General features: G+C 36.1%; 2 protein-coding genes across 11 annotated transcripts in view; one reads left to right on the plus strand and one right to left on the minus strand.

Annotated features, from left to right (window-relative positions):
- Positions 1–27792, minus strand: part of LOC117341584 (peripheral plasma membrane protein CASK-like) — a 268153-nt gene that overhangs the window by 162911 nt on the left and 77450 nt on the right. The window lies entirely within an intron of this gene.
- LOC117341585 lies at positions 15343–16821 on the plus strand. Its single transcript, XM_033903438.1, has 2 exons — positions 15343–15742; positions 16540–16821. The coding sequence occupies exons 1-2, from the start codon at positions 15352–15354 to the stop codon at positions 16707–16709; spliced, it is 561 nt and encodes a 186-aa protein (XP_033759329.1). The 5' UTR covers positions 15343–15351; the 3' UTR covers positions 16710–16821.

Raw genomic sequence — 27792 nt, forward strand, 5'->3', positions numbered from 1 at the left:
TACCTGATATATATATATATACTGTGACCTACCTGATATATATATACTGTGACCTACCTGATATATATATATACTGTGACCTAACTGATATATATATATACTGTGACCTACCTGATATATATATATATACTGTGACCTACCTGATATATATATATACTGTGACCTACCTGATATATATATATATACTGTGACCTACCTGATATATATATACTGTGACCTACCTGTGATATATATATACTGTGACCTACCTGATATATATATACTGTGACCTACCTGATATATATATATATATACTGTGACCTACCTGACCCACAATGACCTTGACATACCTGATATATATATACTGTGACCTACCTGATATATATATATATACTGTGACCTACCTGATATACATATACTGTGACCTACCTGATATATATATACTGTGACCTACCTGATATATATATATACTGTGACCTACCTGACCAGTAATGACCTTGACATACCTGATATGCAGAGGTGGAAAGGACCATCCACACATGAGGTTTGATATATTTAATCCACAAGAAATAGAATATTACAACACTCATTAATATGGTAATCCACACTGATCCTCAGATAATTACATTGAAGATAATCCACAATTTCAGTATTAAGAAGCAGATAAAACTAATCCACAGGCACTGAATTCAAACTCAGAAATGTGGAGATGATAATCCACACGATATGCCATATCCAGAATGTACAACATATAATCCGCAAGCCAGGAATTCAGAAACAGGAACAGATAATTCAAAACACATCACACCTTTACATATACACTATAATGAATTGGTCTTTCCATTTCTTATTTTTCCAGCCACTGTACCTAAATCATGAAGCATGCATCAACAATATCCATCCATAACAGAAAGTCAGATAATCCCAGCCCAGTATTTACAAAATTACCAAATATAAAACTGAATTAAATACTGAAGGTGGTTTATAACCATGCACTATTCTTCGATTAAAATAATTTTTTCCTCTTAAACTGTCAAATTTTGTCGGAAGATTGGTCCTGAAGCTTGCCAAGAATACAGTAACGTATGATTATCGTTCATGATGTAATCTCCTGCATATCAGTTAAAGGTAAAAGCCGAAACGAACCAGTAATCCTCCGCTACTATACTCAATACACATGACTGTCCCCATCACACAAGCATCACCTCGACTCAGATGAGCCTCACCGCTGTATCCACAACGATGGCTGCCCTCATTGTATTCACATGTTTGGAAGCTTTGGTACAGCAGCAATTCATTCAGTGGAGTCCGGTTCTCCAATACACTAATGCTTGCTGAACTCCCCTAAGCCATCAACTTCACAATCGCCTCGCCAAGTAAAGGTAGCAACGTCGCTATCCTTTAATGAATAGTGAACTCTACGCTGTACCCACAAATACAAAAAAAAACAAAAGGCCTATCTTCCCTCCTCGATTCTTATAGATTTTTTTTTTCATTTCATCAAATCTTTTTTGTTCAGATGCACTTAAAACCATGCCTCTAGGATTGTTAAATGGCAGCGAGACCTTCACAAGCTACATGCCTCATTTCGGCCAAAATAATTTCTGTATACCTCGATCTTCAACATGATAATTGGAAATTAAAGCTTAATTAACAACGTGTTTCCTTTCCAACAAAAAGACTGAACAAACTCATAAATACTTTTAAATGCAATCTTGGACAGCTTCCTGTACATGGCCTGTCTTAACTTCAAAGGGCACTGATTTGAACAATATTGAATAGACAACCATCTACAGAGAATGTCAAGGCTCCTGAGTTCCCCTAGTTACAGGGAAGGAGATCTGTATCATTTTGGAAATTGTATGTGAAATTATCTATGTTAGAGAAACACTCCTAATAAAAAGAGCTTTGTCTCATATCTGTTAGTAAAAAGCATCAACCGAGGTAAACAACAATCACTCCTTCAATTATATATCTATAAATTTTTAACACAAAAATTTGTTTGACTCAATTAACTGTTACCATTTGTATCACAAATATAACTCAAATAACTCACAACAATATGAACAGATTATCCAAGAACCGAGGAAACCTCAAAATGTGGAATCTGTGACAGAATTGTCCAACACTTCATGAAAAATAGCCCTAAGTTAATAGGATGACATATTATTGATAAAAAGAGATTTGATTATAACAATTCAGATAACACCTCGAAAGTCTATAGACCCTTTGACAATGCATTAGTGTGGTGATTTGTAGCTGAAAACAATGCTTATTGTGTGAATTTAGAGTAATTAGTAACACAGGAAATCAACCCAGCCTCATTAAAAGAACAAGGACATCGGTATTAATCTAGAAATCAATTGTATTGACCAGTCGTTTACGGAGACGTCCTGCTGAACGCTCTGTGATCACGACCCGGGTGAATACATGTGTGGATCTGGCTAAACAACTGCTAAAACATTCATCAAGCTCGACATTTATTGGCATTTCAAATGGTAAACATCCAATCAGAACTTCACGACCATCTATTATTAGAAAACTAAAAGACCAATTTCCAACTATAAATTCACAACATAAAACGTGGCCAACATTAATAAACTATTAAATCATGAATGCAATCCGCTCTTTGCAATCATGCTAAACCTGCATGACATCTTTTCTCAGCTTTCAAAACCTCAAATTGCTTTGCTCTATAGACAAATAAGGATTTCTGTAATTTATATAAGACACAGCAGCAGAGCTCCAGTTGTTCACCAAAAATTAGAATTCTTAGAATTCTGTTAAAACAATTAGTTTCCATGGCAACACAACATATTTTCAGTTTTCCTGACCTTTAATAGAGAAGGATGTATACATATAAGCTTTGATAGGAAACATGGAAGTTTGGTGAGAATTGATTGCAATTTTAACTTCCATAGGATTGAACACTAACACGGGCCCGACAGAGCCTCTAGTGTAAAATATTACAAGAATATCGACAGGCTGGTAGGAACCCATACTGTGTATGACATAAATCTCAAAATAACGACAGTTCTTGGCAGGAAAGGTGCACTCTAATATACTCACATATATATATACAGTGTATATATATATATATATTGGTGACACAAATTTTTCTAGTGACGTCTTTCAAATGAAACTGAAATGTCACAATGCCTACCACCTAACGGTCCATAATGAACAAGGAATGTTACACAGGTCTATGGCTTTGTTTCCAGCCAAATTTAGAAAACACATTTAAACTCAAAATTCTGTCACATCATTATTCATTTTTGGGGAAAAGCATAAAAATCATGAAAACTATAATCTTTACTCAAAATCAACAGACAATTGCATGGGCAATCTATTTATAGATATTCACATGAAGCCCTTTCAAAAAGCACAAGACCAAATGTTCCGGAAGGGAAATTAAGTGTCTATTTCTGCTTCATCAAAGCAACCACCATTGAAATCTGGTCGAATCTGGGTTAGGTCATATCCTCAAAACAAGAGGTCCAATGGGCCTGTATTATTGCTAACCTACTTCTAATAAACTTTGAAGATGACCAAAGGTCATTTATGCAATCTAATCTCATTACCACTTTTTTTTTAAATATCAGAGTAGGCTAGGTTTATACATTTTAATTATTTTTTTAGTCCTTTATTTCATCACAGTACTTTGTCAATATCAGGTCTCTGGGTCTCCTGGCTTTTGACAAGTGGTTAGTTTAAACCATTTTGACACATTTGACCCCTGTGACCTTGAATGCAAGTCAAGGTCATGCCTTTGAAAAAAAAAAAATTGGTAGCCATTCACCCCAGTATGCTACAGACCCAATAGCAGGTCCCTTGGCCTCTTAGTTATTGAGAAGAAAACATTTATTACGATTTCAACATGTTTTAACACATTTTCATTGCATCTTAACTATAATAGACGGACAATCTAACCATTTGAGCTTAAACCTGGCCAATGCTGTTCGGACCAGTTCCTTTTCTTTATTTTCCATCTAAATTTTATGGCACGTGAATTAAAGCCATAAATGAAATCAGGATATATTGTCATTTGACAAAATGATAACACAAAGATAACATTAGCTTGATGAAATCTTGATATTCATGATAGATATCTCTCCTAGCAGTTTGGGAAAAAATTAAATTTGGCAAATTAAAGATTGTGCAATTTGGACAAATTCAGTTCAAACAAAAAGATTAATCTTTCTTCAATGACAGGGTTTTTTCTTAAATAAATCTAAAATCGTCTTCATTTGTGACTTGATTTAATTTCTGTTCTGTTATATTTTTTAGGGAATCTCCAGATGTTTTATTTGAGTTGAATTAATAAGATTGTAATATTTCAATTATTCGATCTGAATTATTGTAATTTAAAAAAAAAATTTTTTTAATAAAAGCTGTACAGGCTTTGAATGATTGACCACAAACCAAAGTCTCCCTTTAATTCTCTCCAGATCCAAAAACACATTGTCAAATGTCAAAGCCTAAAATGACTCATCATACTGCAACGGGAAAGACGGGATATGTCAAGACACCTTTAAACGACATCAAACAGAAAATGAAATGTTTCTAGGCTCAGAAAACAGCATGTGGCGGCTTCCATCATAATCCCATGTACAAATCCTTTCATTCCTCCCAACGCTTCCGCCTCCATTGCATCCAACTTCAAATTGCTCAACGAAAGACTTTCAGACAGTATTCAAAGATGGCAGTGTATTTTGCACAGCAATATCCATATTACTGTACAGATATATACATACGTAGTATAATCTTCATGTTGGGGAGACCTTTGTTGTTACCAGAGGATATGGCCTACGCAATGCAAGGTCATAAAAAGGAAAATGTATTTTAACTACGTGTACCTAGAGGCTATAAATCACTCGGGTGAGATGTAAAGGAGATTTCTTTTCCTTAACTCACCATTTTACAAGTTTCACCCATGATTATCAATGTAATCACAAAATACCACTGTTTTAATCATTGGTTTATATTTACCATTGTATGGCACTGCCACTATATAACCCTACCAATTCAGTTGCGAGTTCACCAGCTTATGAACTGCCAACTGAAATTTGAATTTGAAAATTTCAAAAAAAAATCGCACGACAAATAAAAAATCGCAGATGGTAAATATAAGCATTGCACGGCTTTTAGTTGGCATTCATAGTCAATATGAATGCCAACTGGACAGAGGCAAATTCAACATGAAGCGCAGAATTTGCCTCTGTCCAGTTGGCATTCATATTGACTATGAATGCCAACTGAAAGCCGTTCAATGCTTAAATGTGTACCGTATTTAACTGGTTATACACCCACCTAATAATTCTGAGATGAAAAACTCTAAAAGGCTATCACTTCTTCTGCAATAACCCTGACCACCTATACTTGAGTTTTCAATATGACGTTTTGTTCCCAGCACCCCAACAACCAAACCCCTACCCCCTGAGCTCATTTATATATAGTGTTCTGTTGTGTTTATCACCACATGAACTGCCAGGATCATTTTGAGGCAGGGACTCATTGTAGTAGTTGGTGACAACCACACTGAACAACATACTGGAAGCCTGTTGCATTCCACCCAGAGCAATTAGGGTAAAGCATGTTGCCAAAGGACACCACCACTACGTCAAAGATCGGTCGGTTTCGAAGCTTCCTGAGAAACCTAAACCGCTTGAGACGGGTCAGGAGTGTCTAAACCACACACCTTCACCTGAAGTTAAATATAGGCCAACACTCTAACCAACAAAGTTATCATGGCACCGAGCTTACTACAGGATAAACACAGCTAGCCACTGAAGATTGCCTGATGTATATCTATACCGATAATGTTGCTGAAACAGCATTGATACTCCATTGTTTTCTCTTTCTATCAAACAGAAAATACATGTTATGCTTTTTTTTGTTTTGTTGATGGGGAGTGAAATTACTGACTGATAGAATTCTTACATGGACAATTAAATACAGCCTTAATTTTAATTTTAGTGGTCTATGGTTTTATAGACCCAAGAATAACCATCAATCTCAGACTTGATCATTTTTGTATCAATAAAACTATGCGTTGACCTCATCAAAAGATACTTATTGTAAAGCATCAAAGCTGTTGGTGACTGATCATCTGAACACAAAAATCTGTCTATCCCAGTTATGATGTACACCGATTTAATCTCTACGGCATGGAATGCTAGAAATTGAATAAAATCAATGCTTCCAAGTTACGCTTTCAAAATATTCTACTGCTTTGCTGAACGTTGATCCCTGGGTTGGGACCCCGGTTTGTCAGTCAACCTGATTCCAAAGAAGAAAAAAATTTTTTACAGTAAGTTAAATCAAAGAAGATCCGAGAGAGATCTTGGTGGTTACTGATGTATGATCTTAGTTCTATATAAGTTTGAACTCTATGAAAAGACACACATGCAGACAATATATTGTGTAGGTCGGACTCTTTGTAAGAAACGCTGGGTCAATGTGTTGTCTATGGACAGCTAACATAGTGATCTTTCAGCACTAATGGCCAGAGTACTGGGGACTGACAAGGAGTACTCATGTACTCTTATTCAGGAATCACATGTCATGCGGCCGATGTTAAGAAATCGTAAGTCACTGATTTCCCCAACGTGGGGTGGGCTTCCGAAACATGCATGATACCATGTTAAGAATTCATGTTTTTTTCTCATCTGTTAAATGTATTGATTTGATTCGAGACAATAATCATTGAGGATCAAATAAAACACATGAAATATTTTTTATAGAATACATTTACAGATATTGCTGCAGTACCTTAGCAGCAAGATAACGATTTGACACAGTAGAAACCGTCTGATATCTTATAACTTTCCACCATACTTTAACAGAAATTGATGTTTCAAAATGATACAGTAGCATGTTTCAAGCAATTTTCATGAAATTGAAAGATAGAAAGAAAGAAATCTGGAAACAGCTATCTAGGTACTCAACCAGACAGACAGACATCGTGATACACAGACAGACAGACAGACAGACACAGACATCGTGGTACACAGACAGACAGACATCTAGATACACAGACAGACAGACAGACACAGACATCGTGATACACAGACAGACACAGACATCTAGATACACAGATAGACACAGACATCTAGATACACAGACAGACAGACAGATAGACACAGACATTGTGATACACAGACAGACAGACACAGACAGCGTGATACACAGACAGACAGACACAGCTATCTAGATACACAGACAGACACAGCTATCTACATACACAGACAGACAGACAGACACAGACATCTTGATACACAGACAGACAGACATCTAGATAGACAGACAGACAGACATCTAGATACACAAACAGACAGCCAGACAGACATCTAGATACACAAACAGACAGCCAGACAGACATCGTGATACACAGACAGACAGACACAGACATCGTGATACATACACAGACAGACACAGACATCGTGATACATACACAGACAGACACAGACATCGTGATACATACACAGACAGACACAGACATCATGATACATACACAGACAGACACATACATCGTGATACACAGACAGACACAGACATCTAGATACACAAACAGGCAGACAGATAGACACAGACATTGGATACACAGACAGACAGACACAGACATCGTGATACACAGACAGGCACAGACATCGTGATACATACACAGACAGACACAGACATGTAGATACACAGACAGACAGACACGGACATCATGATACATACACAGACAGACACAGACATGCAGATACACACAGACAGACACAGACATGTAGATACACAGACAGACACAGACATGTAGATACACAGACAGACACAGACATCGTGATACATACACAGACATACACAGACATTGTGATACATACAGACAGACAGACACAGGCATCTTGATACAGAGACAGACAGACAGACATCTAGATACACAAACAGACAGAGAGACACAGACATGTAGATACACAGACAGACAGACACAGACATCTAGATACACAGACAGACAGATAGACACAGACATATAAATACACAGACCGACAGACACAGACATCGTGATACATACACAGACAGACACAGACATCGTGATACATACACAGACAGACACAGACATCGTGATATAAGGACTGACAGACAGACAAAGAAATCTAGATACACAAACAGACAAACTGACAGACATCTAGATAAACAGACAGAAATCTCATGCATTAGCCTCCAGTGTAGCCATCAAGGTCATAAGCAAGGACACGTACACCATCATGGAGTGAGAAACACCTTGATATAACAGGGTTATTGTTAATTACTTTTCTTATGCTCTTATACAGTTAAGTACACCGAAATAACATAGTAATTAATTAGATGATGTTGAATTTCCTGCCGGCACAATAAATTTACAGCCTGCTTTGTAATTTAACCACAACAGAGCAGCAGAAAACTTTTAGACATTGATTTTACAACATGCGACTGCTACATAAACGCCATCTCTTACTATCAAGCTGAGACTATATAGACAAAGGCATTGTCTCTACAAGTGTTAATGTTACCGATTTGTTACTGGACAACAAATGACCATAACAATTAAAATGGCCTGGTGTCTATTTCTGAAGGAAGGAGAAACTAATTAAAAACGTAGATAAATCTGAGAAACATGAAAGTCCACACACCAAACTAATATGGATTTGATAATAACTAAATTGAGATGTTATGTATTTTGTGATGAACTGATTTTCATGGTTTGTTGTAAACGCTGATGTTGTAAATATGCTGTCTGATCAAATTTACGATAGCCGATAGCTTATTTACATTAATATAGAAAACACATTTAATGTTATTTTCTTGCATGAAATTAAGCAGAAATACTCGCTTAGATATGAGTTTATGTTGTGATATAACTTCTTTGGACAAATGCTAACTCTGCATTGATCATGTGACTGTCATGTGATGACAACACGTGGGAATACTGATCGAGCTACTAGGACATTACAAGAGCAAGGTAATGTATGTTTTGATTGGAAGTTCGAAAAATTTATGACATTATGGTGTAATGGTGATATCAAATATTAATAAAATTAACTGAATGTTACTACGATGAGTCTCAGCACATTTCTACTTTCACTTTGATCTCTCATCAAACTGATACTATTGTTTCAGTTGAATTTATTAATATTTGATATCACTTGCACTGAAGACTTACCAGAATTTTAAGCAATCCGGTTATGAAAACAACTGATATGAAATTAAGTGGATACCTCTAGCTGTATTGCTATACAAAAGATATACTTCGACCTCATAAAAGACCCCATACCTGGCATAAAATGTATGTTGGTTATAGTTCCAGAACAAGGGCCCAATGGGCCCAAATTGCTCACCTGCAATGCAGTGATCTTTTCATATATGGATCCTGCAGTTATTTGAAAGCATGCTACAGGACCAATATAATGTCTCTCTGCACTTTGGCTTTTCACTAAAAGTCATTTAAAGATTTAAGCATACTTGATCGACGTGACCTTGAATGTGAGTCAGGGTCATTCATTTGAAAAAACTTGGTAGCCCTTCACCCCAGCATGCTACAGGCCAAATATTAGGTCTCTGGGACTCTTGGTTATTGAGAAGAAGTCTTTTAAAGATTTTAGCCTTTTTGACCCCTGTGACCTTGAATGAAGGTCAAGGTCATTCATTTGAACAAACTTGGTAGCCCTTTACCCCAGCATGCTACAGACCCAATATCAACTCCCTGGGACTCTTGGTTATTGAGAAGAAGTCGTTTAAAGATTTTAGCCTTTTTGACTCCTGTGACCTTGAATGAAAGTCAAGGTCATTCATTTGAACAAACTTGGTAGCCCTTCACCCCAGCATGCTACAGACCCAATATCAACTCCCTGTGGCTCTTGGTTATTGAGAAGAAGTTGTTTAAAGATTTTAGCCTTTTTGACTCCAGTGACCTTGAATGAAGGTCAAGGTCATTCATTTTACCAAACTTGGTAGCCCTTCACCCCAGCATGCTACAGACCCAATATCAAGTCCCTGGGTCTTTTGGCTATTTAGAAGAAGTCGATTAATTTTTTTTTAGAATATTTGACCCCTGTGACCTTGAATGAAAGTCAAGGTCATTCATCTGAACAAACTTGGTAGCGCTTCACCCCAGCATGCTACAGACCCAATATCAACTCCCTGGGACTCTTGGTTATTGAGAAGAAGTTGTTTAAAGATTTTAGCCTTTTTGACCCCTGTGACCTTGAATGAAGGTCAACGTTGTTCATTTGAACAAACTTGGTAGCCCTTCACCCCAGCATGCTACAGGCCCAATATTAGGTCTCTGGGCCTTTTGGTTATTGAGAAGAAGTTGCTTGAATGGAAAGTTGACGCCGGGCAGGTGAGCTAAAAATGATAAATTAACTTAATATGAACAACTTTTTCTTATTTTTTTTCTTTTCTTTATTTTCTTATTTTAGAATAAATTTTTAACTAAGGAGACCTTAGACTTAAATGACGCTACATAAGCATATCCTGTATAGCCTTTACTTACGACCGATGATTACATGAAACCACAGATGGAATCATGCTAGATAGGGTAAAATCCCTGGTAGATAGGGTAAAATCCCTGCTGGATAGGATAAAATCCATGCTAGATTATAAGGGTAACATCCCTGCTAGATAGGGTAAATTCCATGTTAGATAGGATAAAAGCCCTGCTAGACAGTTTAAAATCCAAGTAAAGATACAACACCTAACATACATATTTTTTTATTATATTGAAATACTTCTAAACAATTCATCAGGTGTTGAGTGCTCTATAGATGATGGAAGAATGGCAGAGACTAAAATAACCCAATATATAGGTCTGACGAGAGATGGGGTAACTTAGCAACAATATAAAATGGCCGTATAATATTACATAACTTTCTGTTGAGTTGAATTTCTATTCTTCTTTTAAGATGTACATGTATACTACAAACCAAACTAAACCTTCAGACTTGACAATTTAATGACAGTAGTTACACAAAATAATATAAATCAGGGAAACCTATTGTTACATTGAAACCCATTGTTTAATTAAAACCTATTGTTTAATTAAAACCTATCACCTTTTCAACAGTTATGTGATGACAGAAATAATCTGCTCAGAATTTCACTCAATTTATCTTTTTTGATATATTATCCTCTTCCTGCCCAACCTGTGTGCCATTTGTATAATGTTGTGCTGTTGTTTTTGACTGCCTTCTTAAGGAAACTATTGACTCTGAACCTTTTTTTATATCTCCATGTCTATTTTCATTTTTTTTTTTTTTAGGTATAAATGGCCGTCTTCATCTGCGTGAGGCAGTCGTGGCAAACTCTTTGCCTGACCTGATTACTTAGAGCTATAAGCCGTTCATTTGTTTTACTGGAAAACACACAACAAAACCTTCGTAGGTGAGGGCACCTTTTACAGTCGAACACGACAGAAGCCATCTCGTATGGCTTACTACAAAACCAAGTCTAAAAATATCTCCCCGATTTGGTTTGCTGTGACAGACAGACACACAAGCACACTCTGAGCCAACTAAGGACATTTACAGCTTCCTTCTATTCCAATTTGTCAGAGATTATTAAATCACAAACTGTTATTTCAAATAATCACCGAAAAATCAATACGACACTGCTTATTTTAATAGGACGTTTAATTCAATACGAGTTGATGAAACAACATCTACATGTCGTCGGCCTTTCAGCACTACATCAGATTTCCTACTGTTTAGTTAACATCAATCCAATACATTTAACGATTCTGAAATACAAGTTTTTTTTCTTCAACAAACAAACACCTTTTTATTCTATTTTATTTTCAGATTTAGAAACAACATGTATTTCTGCTTTTCACATTAAATCTGCAAAGTCAATAAATACTAATAGTCTGCATATATTTTATTCATTTCAATTTTATAAATACATGAAATATTGAATTATTAATTATTTGAAGTTTGTTTATAAAGCTCTATCACAGTTACATAGTCATCTGATAGCAACTTAATTATAAAAAAGAGAATTTATGAAAATTGATTAAAAAAAATTTAATGAACTTTTTTAATTTTAAATTTTTTTTTTCTTTAATTTTTATGTTTTATTTTTTTAATGCAACATTTTAAATTAATGCTTTTTCAATTCAAATATCACACATGATTTATTATTATTAATCATAACAAGATCTGCCACTGGCTATATCTAATTCTCCCTGAGTGTGGATGCATATTGATCGAGTTTTACGAAATTTAGTTGAAGTCTATGGGGCATATCTTCGATACCAAATCTCAATGTCAAAAATATATAACATCTAACTCTTTAGGGATAGAGTTGATGATATTAACATTCTAACCATAAAATAATATATTTATTGGACAAGATGCTTACCGTCAATGTTATTGATGCGTAGAAATTATCTGCTGTTGCTGTTTAACAGCAGATAATCTTTCGATGTAATATACATCCTTAATTATTAAGTCTAGGCAAAGGCGAGCTAATTTTTAGGAGGATAGATAATGAATAGAAATGGTTGGAATTAAACAAGGAGTCAACTGCATGACCAAAGGTTATAGAGTCACCATCTCAAGGTCAAGGTCAAATTTAATATCTTTTCACTGATGAACATGTTGTTACGATAAACATTTCGAAGCAGAGTATGTCAGAATTAAACCAAAACTTAACTTATCAAAGGTCACGGTCATGGTGTCACAGGTCAAGGTCATCATGGCACAGGTCAAGGTCAAATTTTGCGTCTTTTCGTCAATGAAAATTTTGTGGTGACATATTGAAGCAGGGTCTGTCAGAATTAAACAAGGATTCAACTGACCAAAGGTCAAGGTCATGTCAGAGGTCAAGGTTACTGGGTCAAAGGTCAAGGTTATTTTTTGTATCTTTTCACTGATGAATGTTTGTTAAGACTGAAAGTCGCGGCCACTGGTACACAAGTCAATGTATCTTTATATTGGTGGACATTTTGCCATGAGGAAAACAAGTAATTAAAAGTCTCCAACTCAATGAACACAACTTAATTGATATCATGGTTATTAAGCAAATCAAATTTAAAAGTAATGATAGAAAATTGTAGGAGTTCTCCAGGCAAAAATCAAATACTGCGAGTAAGTGTGTGAAGTTTGAGGACAATTAGATCATTAATGAAGTCGGTCGAGTGAAGAGGTCGAAAATCTATTATAGTAATTATATAACAGCATCCTCATTATAGCATGACCCCAGGTGATTGGAACATGAAATTGTCAGATGATGGTGGTGATTGTTAAATAGATTTCTAGCCATTAAAATTCTCTCAATCACAAATAAATTGTATTTTTCTAAAGATGCTACATTGCCAACAAAAGAGTAATTATGATGAATTTAAAACAAGAATGGGTTGTTCGTTTATTTTTTATCCTATTAACACCCTCTGAATGTTTGAATTTCTCTTTTAAATTCAAAGTGAGTAAATTAATTACACAATGAAGAAATTCCTTTTTATTCCATTTCTATATTTGGAATGTAACATTCGGCCTAATAAACGATTATTTATAGGATGGTGTAAATCCTTCCTTCGTTAGATAGTGATAATTAGATATATTCTTTACTTTAGGTGCCATGTGTTTTTTTATGACAAGTACCTGTGTTAAGTTGTCGGGGCTGTAGCATATCTTAAATAAGTTCCGACATCTCATGCGAGTGAATGTCATTTATTCCTATAAAAACAAGACTTCATGATAATTTTTTATAAAAAAAACTGTTCTGCAAACATTTAGCAAATGCAGCATATGTATATTTCATTGTTATTCTCCCAGTAGTATAATAGAATACAAAATACAATTATTGGCAGTCGAGGAACCACGACGCATTGGACGATGACATGATCGTCATTACAGCTGATGAATTAATTACAAATGCGACCTATTCAATTCGTCTAGCTCCCTTGGGAACTACAATAACAGTTGCTCTGTCAGACCTATCCAGAATTTATGCATAAATGTAATCATTTGGCTGGTTAAGTTATTCCATCTACACGAACAGGGCAGGGACCTAATGTGTTTTACTGTTGTTCGAACACAAAGCCACTGGCCTCAGGTGCCTTAATTAAGAGTTCACCTGCTCTTTAAGTTTTAATTTTAGATATTTCTGATATATCATACAGGTTAACTAATTAAACAACTGTTATTTTACCCATAGAGCTATTATACTTATTTTAGGACCTCCTCCTCTGCGTGCGAGATGCAGGCATGTAGTGTTTTGCCTTGCAATAACGTAGAACGGACGTCGGCTTTATAGTGCTACCTCACCGAAGTATACTGCTGAAAACATCCAGCAGGACCACTCACTCGGTCACATTATATTGACAATGGGCGAACCAGTTGTCCCACTTCTAAAATGCTGCGTGCTAAGCAGGACTATAGACACTACTATTTTTAGAAACTCTAGCTTGTCATGACCAGAGGACATGAGCCCAAAGCCTTCCTCACAGGAGCGAATGCTCAATTGAGGCCAACAGAAGAGAAAGTAGCCTTTTACAACCATGCAAACGGGGCAGCAGGTACAATTTGTATGCCCTATATTAAGGGCAGACTATGGATTCTCCAGTCAGGTGTAAAATTATTTCACAGGTTTGGTTTGTTTGGTTTATTTTGTTTAACGTCCTATTAACAGCCAGGGTCATTTAAGGACGTGCCAGGTTTTGGAGGTGGAGGAAAGCTGGAGTACCCGGAGAAAAACCACCGGCCTACAGTCAGTACCTGGCAACTGCCCCACGTAGGTTTTGAACTTGCAACCCAGAGGTGGAGGGCTAGTGATCACCTTAACCACTCGGACACCGCTGCCCCTAATTTCATAGGTATTCAAGCTTTATTTCCCTGTTGTGGGCCCAATCCTCTGCCCCAAAGGAACCACTTATTTTCTTGCACCACCATGACTTTCCTTCGGTCATTGATGCCCTTCAAAGAATGAACTGATTATCAAATGCATTTTTTTTTTCCAACATTGGTTTCTAAGCTATTTATAACCATTACTGTCGACGCGGGATTACCTCGAAAGGCAAACGTGCATTACTACATCGATATGTGGATGGCCTAGTTACCGGTACATCTAATACACATGAGAGCGAGTCATGAAGCAGTTAAATTATTCATGTGGAGTGTCGCCTGTTTTCATTGGTTGACCCATTTGTAAGCACGCCCATTTCCTCCATCATCTGAGTGTCAGTTTTCCCGGGCATGTAACTTGACAGATCTACATCTATGATCGTCTATGCGGCTAGAAATGGATGATTTTATAGAAAGTATCGACCCTGGACTCCTTACTTACAAAGATGAGCTGTTCATGCGGTCAGTCACAAGTTTGGTAACTCTCAAATACCTGAGACCGAGGGAGATATCTGAAATGAAAATCCCGGATGTGTTCAAACGACTACTTACCGATAAAGTTATCGGTCTGCAATCACCTGAAACAAGAGCGGCCATGAAAAAAGATACCAGTCCTTTCACTTCGATGGTCAGGACAAGTGACAATAAGAACAGAAAACGTTTATTCACCCCTGCTAACTTGATTGATGACCTCAACAAATGCGATGATGAGCCGATCCCCAAAAAAGTCGGAACTGGAGACCACGCGATCATAAATGTCCCGGAGAAAAACTTGGGATTTGTGGAAAAAGAGATCGAAGACCTGACGGCTACACAGAAGGCCCTATCACTAGAACTAACCCAGAAAAGAGAAGACTTAAACTTAAAAAGGATGCCACCTGTCCCTCCTAAGCCGATATCCATACCAGGTTAGTTTACACATGATACACATATGCCGTAATTGTTTATTTATCGACGCTAATGTGCAATAATTCTTGACTCCGTAAATCTGTTGTAATCTGATGAAGAGTGAGCATATATCTACTTAGCTAATCTACACCACGGCTACGATATCCCAGCTACCAAACATCATTTAATACATGTCCGGCCATATGGGGTCGCAACGATAATATAAACTTGTAAACACGTACAATGTGTCTGGTCCGTCTGTCCCGTCGTGTCAATGCAACCAGTGTAACGGGCTATTTGTTTGTTCTAATGCCATTGTCATACGTTTCTCGCCGTGTAATCCTCTAACATTGTTGGAATATCAAGCAACTTCATCTATTATCATAATTTAGATATTATGATTGAACTAACAAAGGTAATAAACGAGAATACTTCGTGAATACTCCGAGTTCGTATTTCAGGCTCTCAAAGCACAGGGGCTAGTAACGATTTAAATGAGATAAGAATGAATAATAAGTGAAAGAAAATACGTAATAGTAACTTAACACTTATATGTATATGTACTATTACGTATGTTTTTACTTATTATTATTTATTCTTATCTCGGTTAAATCGTTCCTCTGTGCTCAAAGTCCATTGTCATGAATCAAATTTTATAGTTATTTATTATTGCAGGGGAAATGGTAAATAAAATCGCCTCATAATAATTATAATTATTTATTTTTGTAAAATTTCATAAAATGGCATTGGCATTAGCTGCGATTTCGTATCTTTATGTGCTATGAAGGCCTAAAGCATCATGTTTTGTTCTTTTCAGGATGCATACCCTTAAAAGTTGTCTGCGATAATTGCCACCATCCTGGACACCGGGCAAATGGGAATCGAGGCAACAAAGCCTGTCCATATCTCAAATGTGGAGGCTTCCACTACTGTGGCTTGCTAAACAAGCACAAGGAATTCAAAGCAGAATTGACTGAGGTATTTTGAAATTATATACAGTGTGAGGTCCCCTTTTACCACCCCAGCCCTGTACAATACATGTATAATTGAGTAATCTGTACATCTGTGCACAATTCAGTCACAAAATAATATCATACAGACTTGAAAATGAGAACAATAAAAATAATGAAAAGCCATTATGGTCCCAATCTCACAATTGATCAACATGGAAGTTGTATTTTATTTTGTTAATAGAAAAAAACGTAATTGTCTATAAAAAAACTTTAGAATTTTGAGTCTACTCCTGATACCATGGAGTATGTTCGGTTATTTTGTTGATAATTGAAAATGCACAATTAGTGTCTTAATTTTTACTGAATATAGAGAAGACACAAACCCTGTTCTTTATTTGTCCCATCATGTGCCCAAGATTTTCACTTTTATTTTATTTCTAATTTTCAGATGGAAAAAGAAATTGCTTCCCTTGATAGAACACTGAAAGATCAATCGGCACAGCTGCAGTCGTTAAAAATTTTCATGAAAACCAATGCAACATCTTTTGTAACACAAGTGAAAGTCCAGTTAAAGGGTCTGTTTCCAAATAAATACTGCAATAGAGATGGCAACCAAAGGCTGCAGAAAGATATCAGGTTGTTAAAGGTAGCAACAGGGGGAAAAGTACCAGAGAGACTTAACGCAGGCGATGTCGAGAAGTTACTCAATGATGGCCGAAACAAAATCACTCTAAATTGTGGAAATATTGATGACAATGTAGATGTTTCCTCCATGACCGACACAAGTAATATTACTCCATGTACCACAGTGACAACCATTCCAATTTGCCCTGCGTCTGCAACCATTACCAGCAGTCCTGCTCCAGTGTGGTATCCCTGGAATTCTGTTGCTAGTCCTTCAATGTACGCCTGGAACACGCCCTATTCATATTGGCCTGTTAATCCGAGTGTACCTAGGCCTGCTACAAGTGCTGCTTCATGGAATTCCTCAGCATCCTACATGTATGGATCCCCCACCTGTACTGTATCGAGGCCAGACCAGGAAATCTTCCCTCCCCTTCCATTACATGAAGTTGGTGATGATCAAATCAGAAACCCCCCACTGCCACCTGATGATGACCATTAATTGAACTCTAATTCAAAACACATGATGTTTTGTCTTCTGACTTTCAGTGTTTGACAATGACCCAGACTTTTTTGTTTGTTCATCCTCATTTCAAGCTTAAGTTGAAATACCTGTGATACAGGTTCTTTTAACAATGTTGTATTAAATTGAAATAATTACAAAATGAATGTTGATGACTGAAAAGGGAACTTTTATGGCAGTAAATGCCTGTGGTACATGCAAATTGCTTAAAGACTTATCAGCATACCGTATGTGAGTTGGCCAAATGCATGTAGTTACTAAATACTAATAAATGGTATTCAGAATTTCATTCTTTTGTCTGCTTGCAATCCCACCCCAATATCACTTTACTTCTATAACTTTCAAATTAAATTCATAAATTTTATTATAGTGTCATTTGTAATATAATTCCACACAAGACTTTAAAATTAAAAGTCTATCTTTATTTCATTACATTGTACAAATATGATGCACAATCACCCCGCAAGATTAAATAGGGATGTACTTAAATTCAGATAAAATTGTAATCTTCGACAATGTTGGAACCTCTTACTACCGTTACTAATAATTATTTTAAATTGCTCTTATCAACACTCGCACAACAATAAAACATCGGGATATCAACAGTAAAGGAATACACATTGATCGGTAAAAACACTGATTTGTTGATATTAATTTATAAATTATTTGAATTATGATGTTTCTGGTAGGTGGCACTGAGGCCTAAAAAATAATGCACGTGTTTCCACTAACATGCTAGAAAACATAGGGCAGGTAGGAAAATCTTTTTAATTTCTAAATAGTTTTTACTAAGGTTATATAGACGAGGAATCTTGACTTTAATAGTCCTTCCTTGAAAATGTCCAAGAAAACTTGAGGGTAGGCACAAAAATATAGTGTTTGCGGAAACACAGGTATTTTTTAGGCCTGATTTTGTGCTATAATATTTATTAATTGAAATTAATTGTTCTATTATTGACACAAGTTCATACACCAATCAACGAACCATTTATATATTGATATCAATACATTTATTTTTTTATTTCATTATAGGGACTTTTCCCACTTGAGCATGCCATAATCATTTCAATAAAAAACACCATAATATTGGGACATGGGCAAGTCTCTTGACACGAACAGTTAATCTGTCAAGGTCGGACGTCACGCTCGATTACACGTGTGTTGGCCGAGGTGACACTCGACTGTGAAGTTGGTACACGTATTTGCTATAAACGTGACATGTAATATGGAGAGAAAACAAGGAGTGAGGACATCGAAAACTCAGGAGTAAGGTGATAGGATTATATGCTGGCGGTTCCTCATTTCCAGAAATAAGTAGGAAAACCGGTCTGGCATTATCAACTTGTCACGGAATAGTCGGTAGTTTTGTGTCTAAGGGCAGTGTGGAGAAATCCTATCATACAACCAAACCTCGAACAAAAATAACTGATGAAGTTTTAAAATTCATAGAATACCAGAAAACAAGTAAGCCTTCGATTTACGCAAAGGAAATTCACGTAAAATTATTACAGGAAAATGTGTGTACGGCAGATAACGTGCCCAGCGTACGTACGATACAGGATGCTCTGAAAAACGAGTTGGGAATGAGTTACAAGTTACTCAGCATCATTCCGGCTGAAACAACAACTGCCCAGTATCAAACAAAACTTGACAACTTCCTGTCAACTGTTTTGATTTACAAAGTGCATCAATTGCATTTCTTTGATGAGGCGTCCGTTATTCGTACAGCAGGTCATCGTCGTCGAGGACATGCCTTTGTCGGAGAACCTGCAGTCGAAGTTCAAAAATATGCAAGTAACGCTACATACACCGTCAATTTATGCTGTGGTTTCTTTGGTGTTGATTATTTTAATGTCATTGACGGACCATCCAACGCTAATATAATGATTAATTTTTTTGGCGAAGCATTGGAGCAAACAAATTCGGTAGGAAATCCAGTGTTTCTCCCCGGAGATTGTGTCATTATGGACAACTGTGGTTTTCACCACCAACGGTTTGGGGAGGCGGTCCTCCGAAACATGCTGGCTAAGCACGGAGTTGAACTGACATTTTTGCCACCATATTCACCGGAACTCAACCCCGAAAAATTTATATTTAAAATGATGAGGGACGGAATGAAAAAAAACTCGAGACTTTCGTACGAATACACGGAATTTTCAGTGGTTAATTCCTTGACTAACATTCCCGACATGGTACTTTCAAAGTTGTTCTCAAATTGTGGTTATGTGTAAATTTTGGTAAAGTAAAGCAGTGTAAACTTCCAAATTAGTAAGTTATTGTATGTTTGTAAAATCGGGAGCAAGGTCATGTCAAAGTCAACTACAATTTGTAACATTGTTTGTGGAGGCGGGGCTTATGAAGCAAGACTTGTCCAATCGCCTCGCGCGTACTATTCTCCCATTCACCCATTCAATAACCGGCTGTCGTGATCAAAGGAACTTCCTCCGTCTGTCTGGGTAGTAATGCACGTTTGCCTTTCGAGGTAATCCCGCGTCGACAGTAAGTACATCCCTTGTCCCCTACTTATATTAAAGTTACCCTCCTTAGCCATTTAGATTAGACCCAAAAGAATTATAATTCCTTTACCTATTCTGAAGAAGTAGCTTTTTTAAACATAATTTCCATGATTCTGACCAGCCTTTCAGTCGCCTTTCACAATGTTAAGTCCCAGCTCCCATATCGACCAACAAAGAACCATTGATTCTAACTCCCTTAACTAGAAATGATGGCCACAAACTAAAAGTCAAAGTGCTTAAGCATTTTGTGGCTTGTTCCTGACTCGGCTAAAGAGAATTGGAACAGCTAGGTAAACCAATTCTCCTGTTGCCTCTGACTGGAGGAATTTAAATAAAAGCTTTTTTAAAAGCTAGAAAAAATCAATGTTTAAAATTGTATTATCTCAGCTGGTCAGAATGAATGAGAACTGAAATGATAGTATGACAGTCATCAGTAAATTAACTATTTCTTTGACTTCTCAGGTGGTGGTGACTTAAAACTTCACAAATGGAATACCGTATTTGACCTAATAAGGGCGCCTACCCTAATAAGGGCGCCCCTACCTTTTTTCAAGGAAATAAATCTATGACTGAGTGTCAAAATGGTGTTAAAAAGTAATAATTCATGTGAAATATTTTACTACTTATGTGTTCAATTTTCTTCAGCAAATTAAGTAACTGGAACACATGTTTTCGCCACATTTTGTGTATTCCTACAGGCTACAGATGACATGTCAGTGCAAAGTTCTCAGCACCCAAAACTAAACACACATACAAATAATAACTTACCATTTTTATTTGAAGATAAAGTAAAGACTTCATTCTTGTTGATAAATAACTTTTGTTCAGAACAGAAAGCTAGTAAAAGACATTGTAAATCAATTATTAGGTCAAAGAAAACGATGTCTGATATGATCTGGGAAATCACCTGTTTCTATAAATAGAACACAAAAGAGTTCCATTTGAACATAAATGGTGGAACACACGTTCTCTGGTCTAAAGATCAGCTGGCATGGTTTACAAGTTTACAGGAGTATTCAAGTGATGTTTAAGCTTAATATATGATAATGAATAGATATCTTCATCTGGAATATTTTTATGACTGAATATTTTACCGTTTCCACAACCTTGGGTATTCTGCTATAAGGTATAGTCTGTTTCATAAAACTTCAGAATAACTAATCTTAATAAGGGCGCCCCCACTGTCATTTACCCGCGCCCTGCGCCCTTATTAGGTCAAATACGGTATATGGTTGTGTTTCCAATTCTAGCTCTGGCCTACAGTCATACAATACATGTACACTTGCTACATGCTTGGCATAAAAAATAAAAAACAATTTGGCTAATTTGAATACCCCAAGGGTCTGTCCCATACCCTGGGGACAAGGTCCTTCAATTGATGCACATAATTGCTAGACATGATAGAATTTACTTTTTTTTTTAAAGAGTAAGGTTAGAAATAATGACCTTGAACTTTAAAAGAGTAAGGTTAGTAATAATGACCTTGAACTATAAAAGAGTAAGGTTAGTAATAATGACCTTGAACTATAAAAGAGTAAAGTCAGTAATAATGACCTTGAACTATAAAAGAATAAGGTCAGTAATAATGACCTTGAACTATAAAAGAGTAAGGTCAGTAATAATGACCTTGAACTATAAAAGAGTAAGGGCAGTAATAATGACCTTGAACTATAAAAGAGTAAGGGCAGTAATAATGACCTTGAACTTTAAAAGAGTAAGGTCAGTAATAATGACCTTGAACTATAAAAGAGTAAGGTCAGTAATAATGACCTTGAACTTCACTTAAATTGTGTGTTTGAAGCTTCAAAAGAGTGGGAAAATATTATTACACTATCATATAGATATTAAGGCATTAAAGTGAATCAATTAAAAGTGAAATTGATATTCTATCTTGCTAAACTCTTTTCCGTACTCATTTAAATTGTCATTAATACCTGAAGTGGCGGCCAGGTTGGTCGATCGCGATCCTTTACTCATGATGCTTCGCCGAGCACATGTCTGTCACTACCGGCATCGTTAAAATGTTTTACAACTGTGTGACGACATGATATCTATATGTTGCCAAGTATATGCTGCCAGCTATCGTATGGAATGAGTGCATGGAAACTTGTTTACTGAATATCTACATTGAAATACGGCGAAATCGTTCTGAAGAAATCAAATGTCAGTTGATCTGCTCACTGCGTCACTCATGTGAAAGTTATCACTCTGTCGTAACATTATTTTTCTATTGTGAGAACAAGATATATGTATTCTTGTTTTATTCTGACAATAAACTTTAGTCAATTATAGATATTGAATTGTTTTTAATAGTTTGTGTTTTTGTCATCAACAAATTTTATGGGGATGAAAATTTAATAGGACTCCGGGCCAATGTCCAATACAGATTCCTGTCTATTCTGGCGTTATTATTTGGTCCCAGCATTTTTACAATGCCCTCAAAGTCAAAAGTAAAATCGGAGTCCGCCATTTTGTTGTCAGTGTTGCATAATTAAACAAGCCAATTTCGAAGTATTAGACTATTTTAACAAATGAATACACTTTTAACACATAAAATTACTTATCATTATAAAATTCTTTATACTTATTATTTGTTAGATACATAGTTTGTAAGTAAATTCCTACATTCAAATACGACTACCCGGCGAGTAAAACAAACTTGTTTCACAATGTCTTAAGACGTCATGAAGGAGGCATGTTTATTGCGATTTCTCAAGCACTTTCTTGTGATGCCACAAGATGTTATGAGTATGGAAGGAGTTAAAATCTGGGGGAGGGGGAAAATTCTTGGTCTTTCCACAAAAACAAGTTGCATGAATACAGTTTAACTAGCTTACACATAAAGCTTCTCAAAGTTAACAGAAACCAATATGTCTGCAGACGGTTACACAATAAAATTAACTTTTTCTTTAAGTCTGAAAGCAAACAGAGCATTGGTCTTTGAATTGTACAGACCAGTTTTATGAGCATACGCATAAAGCCATTTAATGCTAGTCATGGCAGGAAAAACCAACACGCCTGCAAAACAATTCCAGTACACCCATGACAATTTCATCTTTTTGGAGGCATAATTAACGGAATTAATACTTCCAACTTTTTTGTAATTTCTCACTTTTTTGTATTTTCACCTCACACACAATTTAACACCGTTATTGTTTTTGCAGCTTTAAATATTCTAACACAACTTTAATTAACTGTCCAATCTGTAGCAGCCATCCTCTTTCAGCTCAGTAATTTGTCTTTTATGACAGAACACTTATAAACACTGCACTGTGACATTTCTATTCAAGCAATTCTTGGCAGCAATAACTTCACGAGAAAACCACCGTTTCCTAACTTTGCTCACTCTACACTTTTGTTTCCCTTATTTACGCTCCTATATCTAAACCTCTTGCCAATTTTTTCCCCGATACCCATCAAGTTGCAAAGGTAATTACTATTTTCCGCTATACTATATTAAGTTCCAAATATCATACGCTAAATTTATTCAATATTTCAAACTTCTAAACATACACCTGACACTCTATATTGAGAATTGTATAAACCAATTTTTTGCTCGCAAGAATATCAGAAAAATTCCCCATGATTTGTCTGGCAGTTTGGACCGAACATGGTCCTGACATATCCAACAGAAAGAGCGAATTGTCCGTGGATTCTCCTGGGATAACCTTACAAGGTATTAACGCAGGTATTAATCGGAGGCACAGAGCTCCCAGCTGATCCTGAGCCGAGTTGCTGCGTAAGATTACACACCAAAGCCACACTCGCAGGCCAACTTTCCTACAGCCTTACATACATATTGATTCACGATTCATTTCCCACCGTTTCCACCATTCTGTCATTACACATAGCAATTTCATTAGGTAAATGGGCAAACCGACAATGCTTCATTAGCTTAAAGAAATATATCACCTCATCACAGTTTTTACACAGAGAGTTTTATGAAAATATGGTCACATGCCAAACCAATCATAAATTCATCGCTTCTCATATTAATAATGTATATGTATGTCCAACGAAATGCAAGTTGGTTTTTTCTCTTTTAAGAATCATGAAAAAATCATGAAGCGATTCTTGAATTTTTGTGTTGGCTATCGATGCTCCGAACCACTGGTTTAATCACTCTGTTCCACCCTACACAGCCAGTCAGTCACCAACGAGTAATTTCCACTTGCTACCATTGGAGAACATTTTCACTACTTTATTGGATCAGCTGACCGATAAAGAGCAGTTCTACATCATTTAAACTTATTTTCTACCAATAACAGTAGCTCTAATGAGTATTACAGTGAAACCTGTCTAATCCGACACCTGACTTTTCCGACATCCTGTCAAATCCGACACTGTACAGTATTTCCGTGATGTCAAGTGTAGTCAACAACAAATACCTGACCTTTCCGACACCTGTCTTATCCGACCAAAAGTGGCACTCCCACATGGTGTTGGATTAGACAGTAATAATTAAAGCTAGTAAACTAATGTGAGAGCACATTTAGAAAGCAAATTTCAAATAGAAATATTTGTTCTTCTGACACATTCATTAATGATCGAGCTTTGATGTAAATGGACCTTAACACAAAGTGTAACAAAGATATTGACCTTAATACAAAGTCTTACAAAGAAATGGACCTTAATACAAAGTCTAACAAAGAAATGGACCTTAACACAAAGTCTTACAAAGAAATGGACCTTAACACAAAGTCTTACAAAGATATGGACCTTCAAACAAAGTCTTACGAAGAAATGGACCTTAATATAAAGTCTTACAAAGATATGGACCTTAACACAAAGTCTTACAAAGAAATGGACCTTAACACAAAGTCTAACAAAGAAATGGACCTTAACACAAAGTCTAACAAAGATATGGACCTTAATACAAAGTCTAACAAAGATATGGACCTGAATACAAAGTCTTACAAAGATATGGACCTTAACACAAAGTCTTACAAAGAAATGGACCTTAACACAAAGTCTAACAAAGAAATGGACCTTAACACAAAGTCTTACAAAGAAATGGACCTTAATACAAAGTCTAACAAAGAAATGGACCTTAATACAAAGTCTAACAAAGATATGGACCTTAATACAAAGTCTAACAAAGAAATGGACCTTAATACAAAGTCTTACAAAGATATGGACCTTAACACAAAGTCTAACAAAGATATGGACCTTAATACAAAATCTTACAAAGAAATGGACCTTAATACAAAGTCTTACAAAGATATGGACCTTAATACAAAGTCTTACAAAGATATGGACCTTAATACAAAGTCTAACAAAGAAATGGACCTTAATACAAAGTCTTACAAAGAAATGGACCTTAATACAAAGTCTTACAAAGATATGGACCTTAATACAAAGTCTTAGAAAGAAATGGACCTTAATACAACGTCTAACAAAGATATGAACCTTAATACAAAGTCTAACAAAGAAATGGACCTTAATACAAAGTCTTACAAAGATATGGACCTTGACACAAAATCTAACAAAGATATGGACCTTAACACAAAGTCTAACAAAGATATGGACCTTAACACAAAGTCCTACAAAGATATGGACCTTAATACAAAGTCTTACAAAGATATGGACCTTAACGCAAAGTCTAACAAAGATATGGACCTTAATACAAAGTCTTACACAGATATGGACCTTAACACAAAGTCTAACAAAGATATGGACCTTAATACAAAGTCTTACAAAGATATGGACCTTAATACAAAGTCTTACAAAGAAATGGACCTTAATACAAAGTCTTACAAAGATATGGACCTTAATACAAAGTATAACAAAGATATGGACCTTAACACAAAGTCTAACAAAGATATGGACCTTAATACAAAGTCTTACAAAGATATGGACCTTAATACAAAGTCTTACAAAGATATGGACCTTAATACAAAGTCTAACAAAGATATGGACCTTAACACAAAGTCTAACAAAGATATGGACCTTAACACAAAGTCTAACAAAGATATGGACCTTAATACAAAGTCTTACAAAGATATGGACCTTAATACAAAGTCTTATAAAGATATGGACCTTAACACAAAGTTATAATATGCCTATACTTTAGCCAAGGATGTCCATGCCAAAGAAAATACACATTAACATGACTATGTTGACAGAAACAAATTAAAACAAAATTGATGCATTATGTAAAGAAACCAATTGTCTTGAAACAAGGGTATGAAATCAATAGTTTACAACTCTCAAAGCAATCTTTTACGCCTTACAAAACATGTTGCTTTTTTATGATAATGAATGAACTGAACTCAAACGTACGGAAATATTCCATTGATTTCTATTTCTTTCGGAAATGATATTGATACATTTACAAAAACGCAGATGTTGATTCCTAAAATAATATTGAAATCATGTGCAAAAGTCTTTAAAAAAATCTTTTACTTATATGGATCTGAGGACACAATTACATCATGAATGTACAAGGCATCACCTATTGTACTTCAGCCTTGTTAAGCAGTAAGAGTTATAGAATCTGCCACCCCCTTGGGTGTGAAAAACAGCAGGATCTCAACCCTAGGGGGGGGGGGGGGGGGGGGGCGGGGGGGATTCTTAAGTTGCCAAACATGAGGCTTGCCCAGTGTTTGGCAGCTGAAGAATCTTACCCCAAGATCCCCCGTCTCATTCCCATGGGGGAGAATGATTATTTTTCTCTTACCCTGTTAACCCTCTTATGTATCTAGTATTGACTTTACATCAGTGCAAGGAAATTTTGACATGACGTGATTGAATTGTTGACATGATGTCATTGTCTTGTAGTTGTGACACCATTGTATCGTTGCCCCGACATCATATAACTGTTGAGAACATGCAAAGAGCATGTGAAGCTTGTCTCAACTCTATTGAGATAAGAAAATCTCACACCGGTAAAAATTGTGGATATTCCTGTCCTGGGTAAGAGAATGGATATTCTATCAGCCGGGCTCCTTATCCAAATGAAATTCTATTGCAGTATTTTGATGTTCAAGACAAATCTACATTTATCAATGGGGAAAACTACGTCGATGGAAGAGATATCGGACACATCAAATCAGAGAGAAAACCTTCGCTTCGAGGTAGATATCTGCTTAAAACTTCACTATGACGACTTTTAATGTGTTAAAGGTTTAATGCAGATATCTAACTCAAAGCAAATCCTTTCTCTCTGTTTTGATGTATTCGATATCACTACTGGTGATGTAGGTTTTCTCCTTTGTTGTACCAGAGATGTGACAGTCACACATATCTACTCTTTATGAACCGTCTTGTGGCGATATTACAGGGACCATATTGTCTGTCAGAGTTTGATAAATCCTTCCTTGATATATAACACCATCTGTCATGAGAGGAAACATCGCTATGGCAACAAATGAGTTTCTTGATATCGGACCAGATCTCAGTAAAAGGCTTCAATACATTTCAGAGAGATGGTTGTCATGGAAATGTAATTAAGA

The sequence above is a fragment of the Pecten maximus genome, chromosome 14 (genome assembly GCF_902652985.1).
Source record: "Pecten maximus chromosome 14, xPecMax1.1, whole genome shotgun sequence".
Lineage (NCBI taxonomy): Eukaryota > Metazoa > Mollusca > Bivalvia > Pectinida > Pectinidae > Pecten > Pecten maximus.

Excerpts from the sequence above, each read along its gene's own strand:
- LOC117341585 (XM_033903438.1), top strand. The coding sequence starts at position 15,352 with ATGAAAATCCCGGATGTGTTCAAACGACTACTTACCGATAAAGTTATC. Across the intron at positions 15,743-16,539 it reads TAAGCCGATATCCATACCAG|GATGCATACCCTTAAAAGTT; the intron begins GTTAGTTTACAC and ends TGTTCTTTTCAG.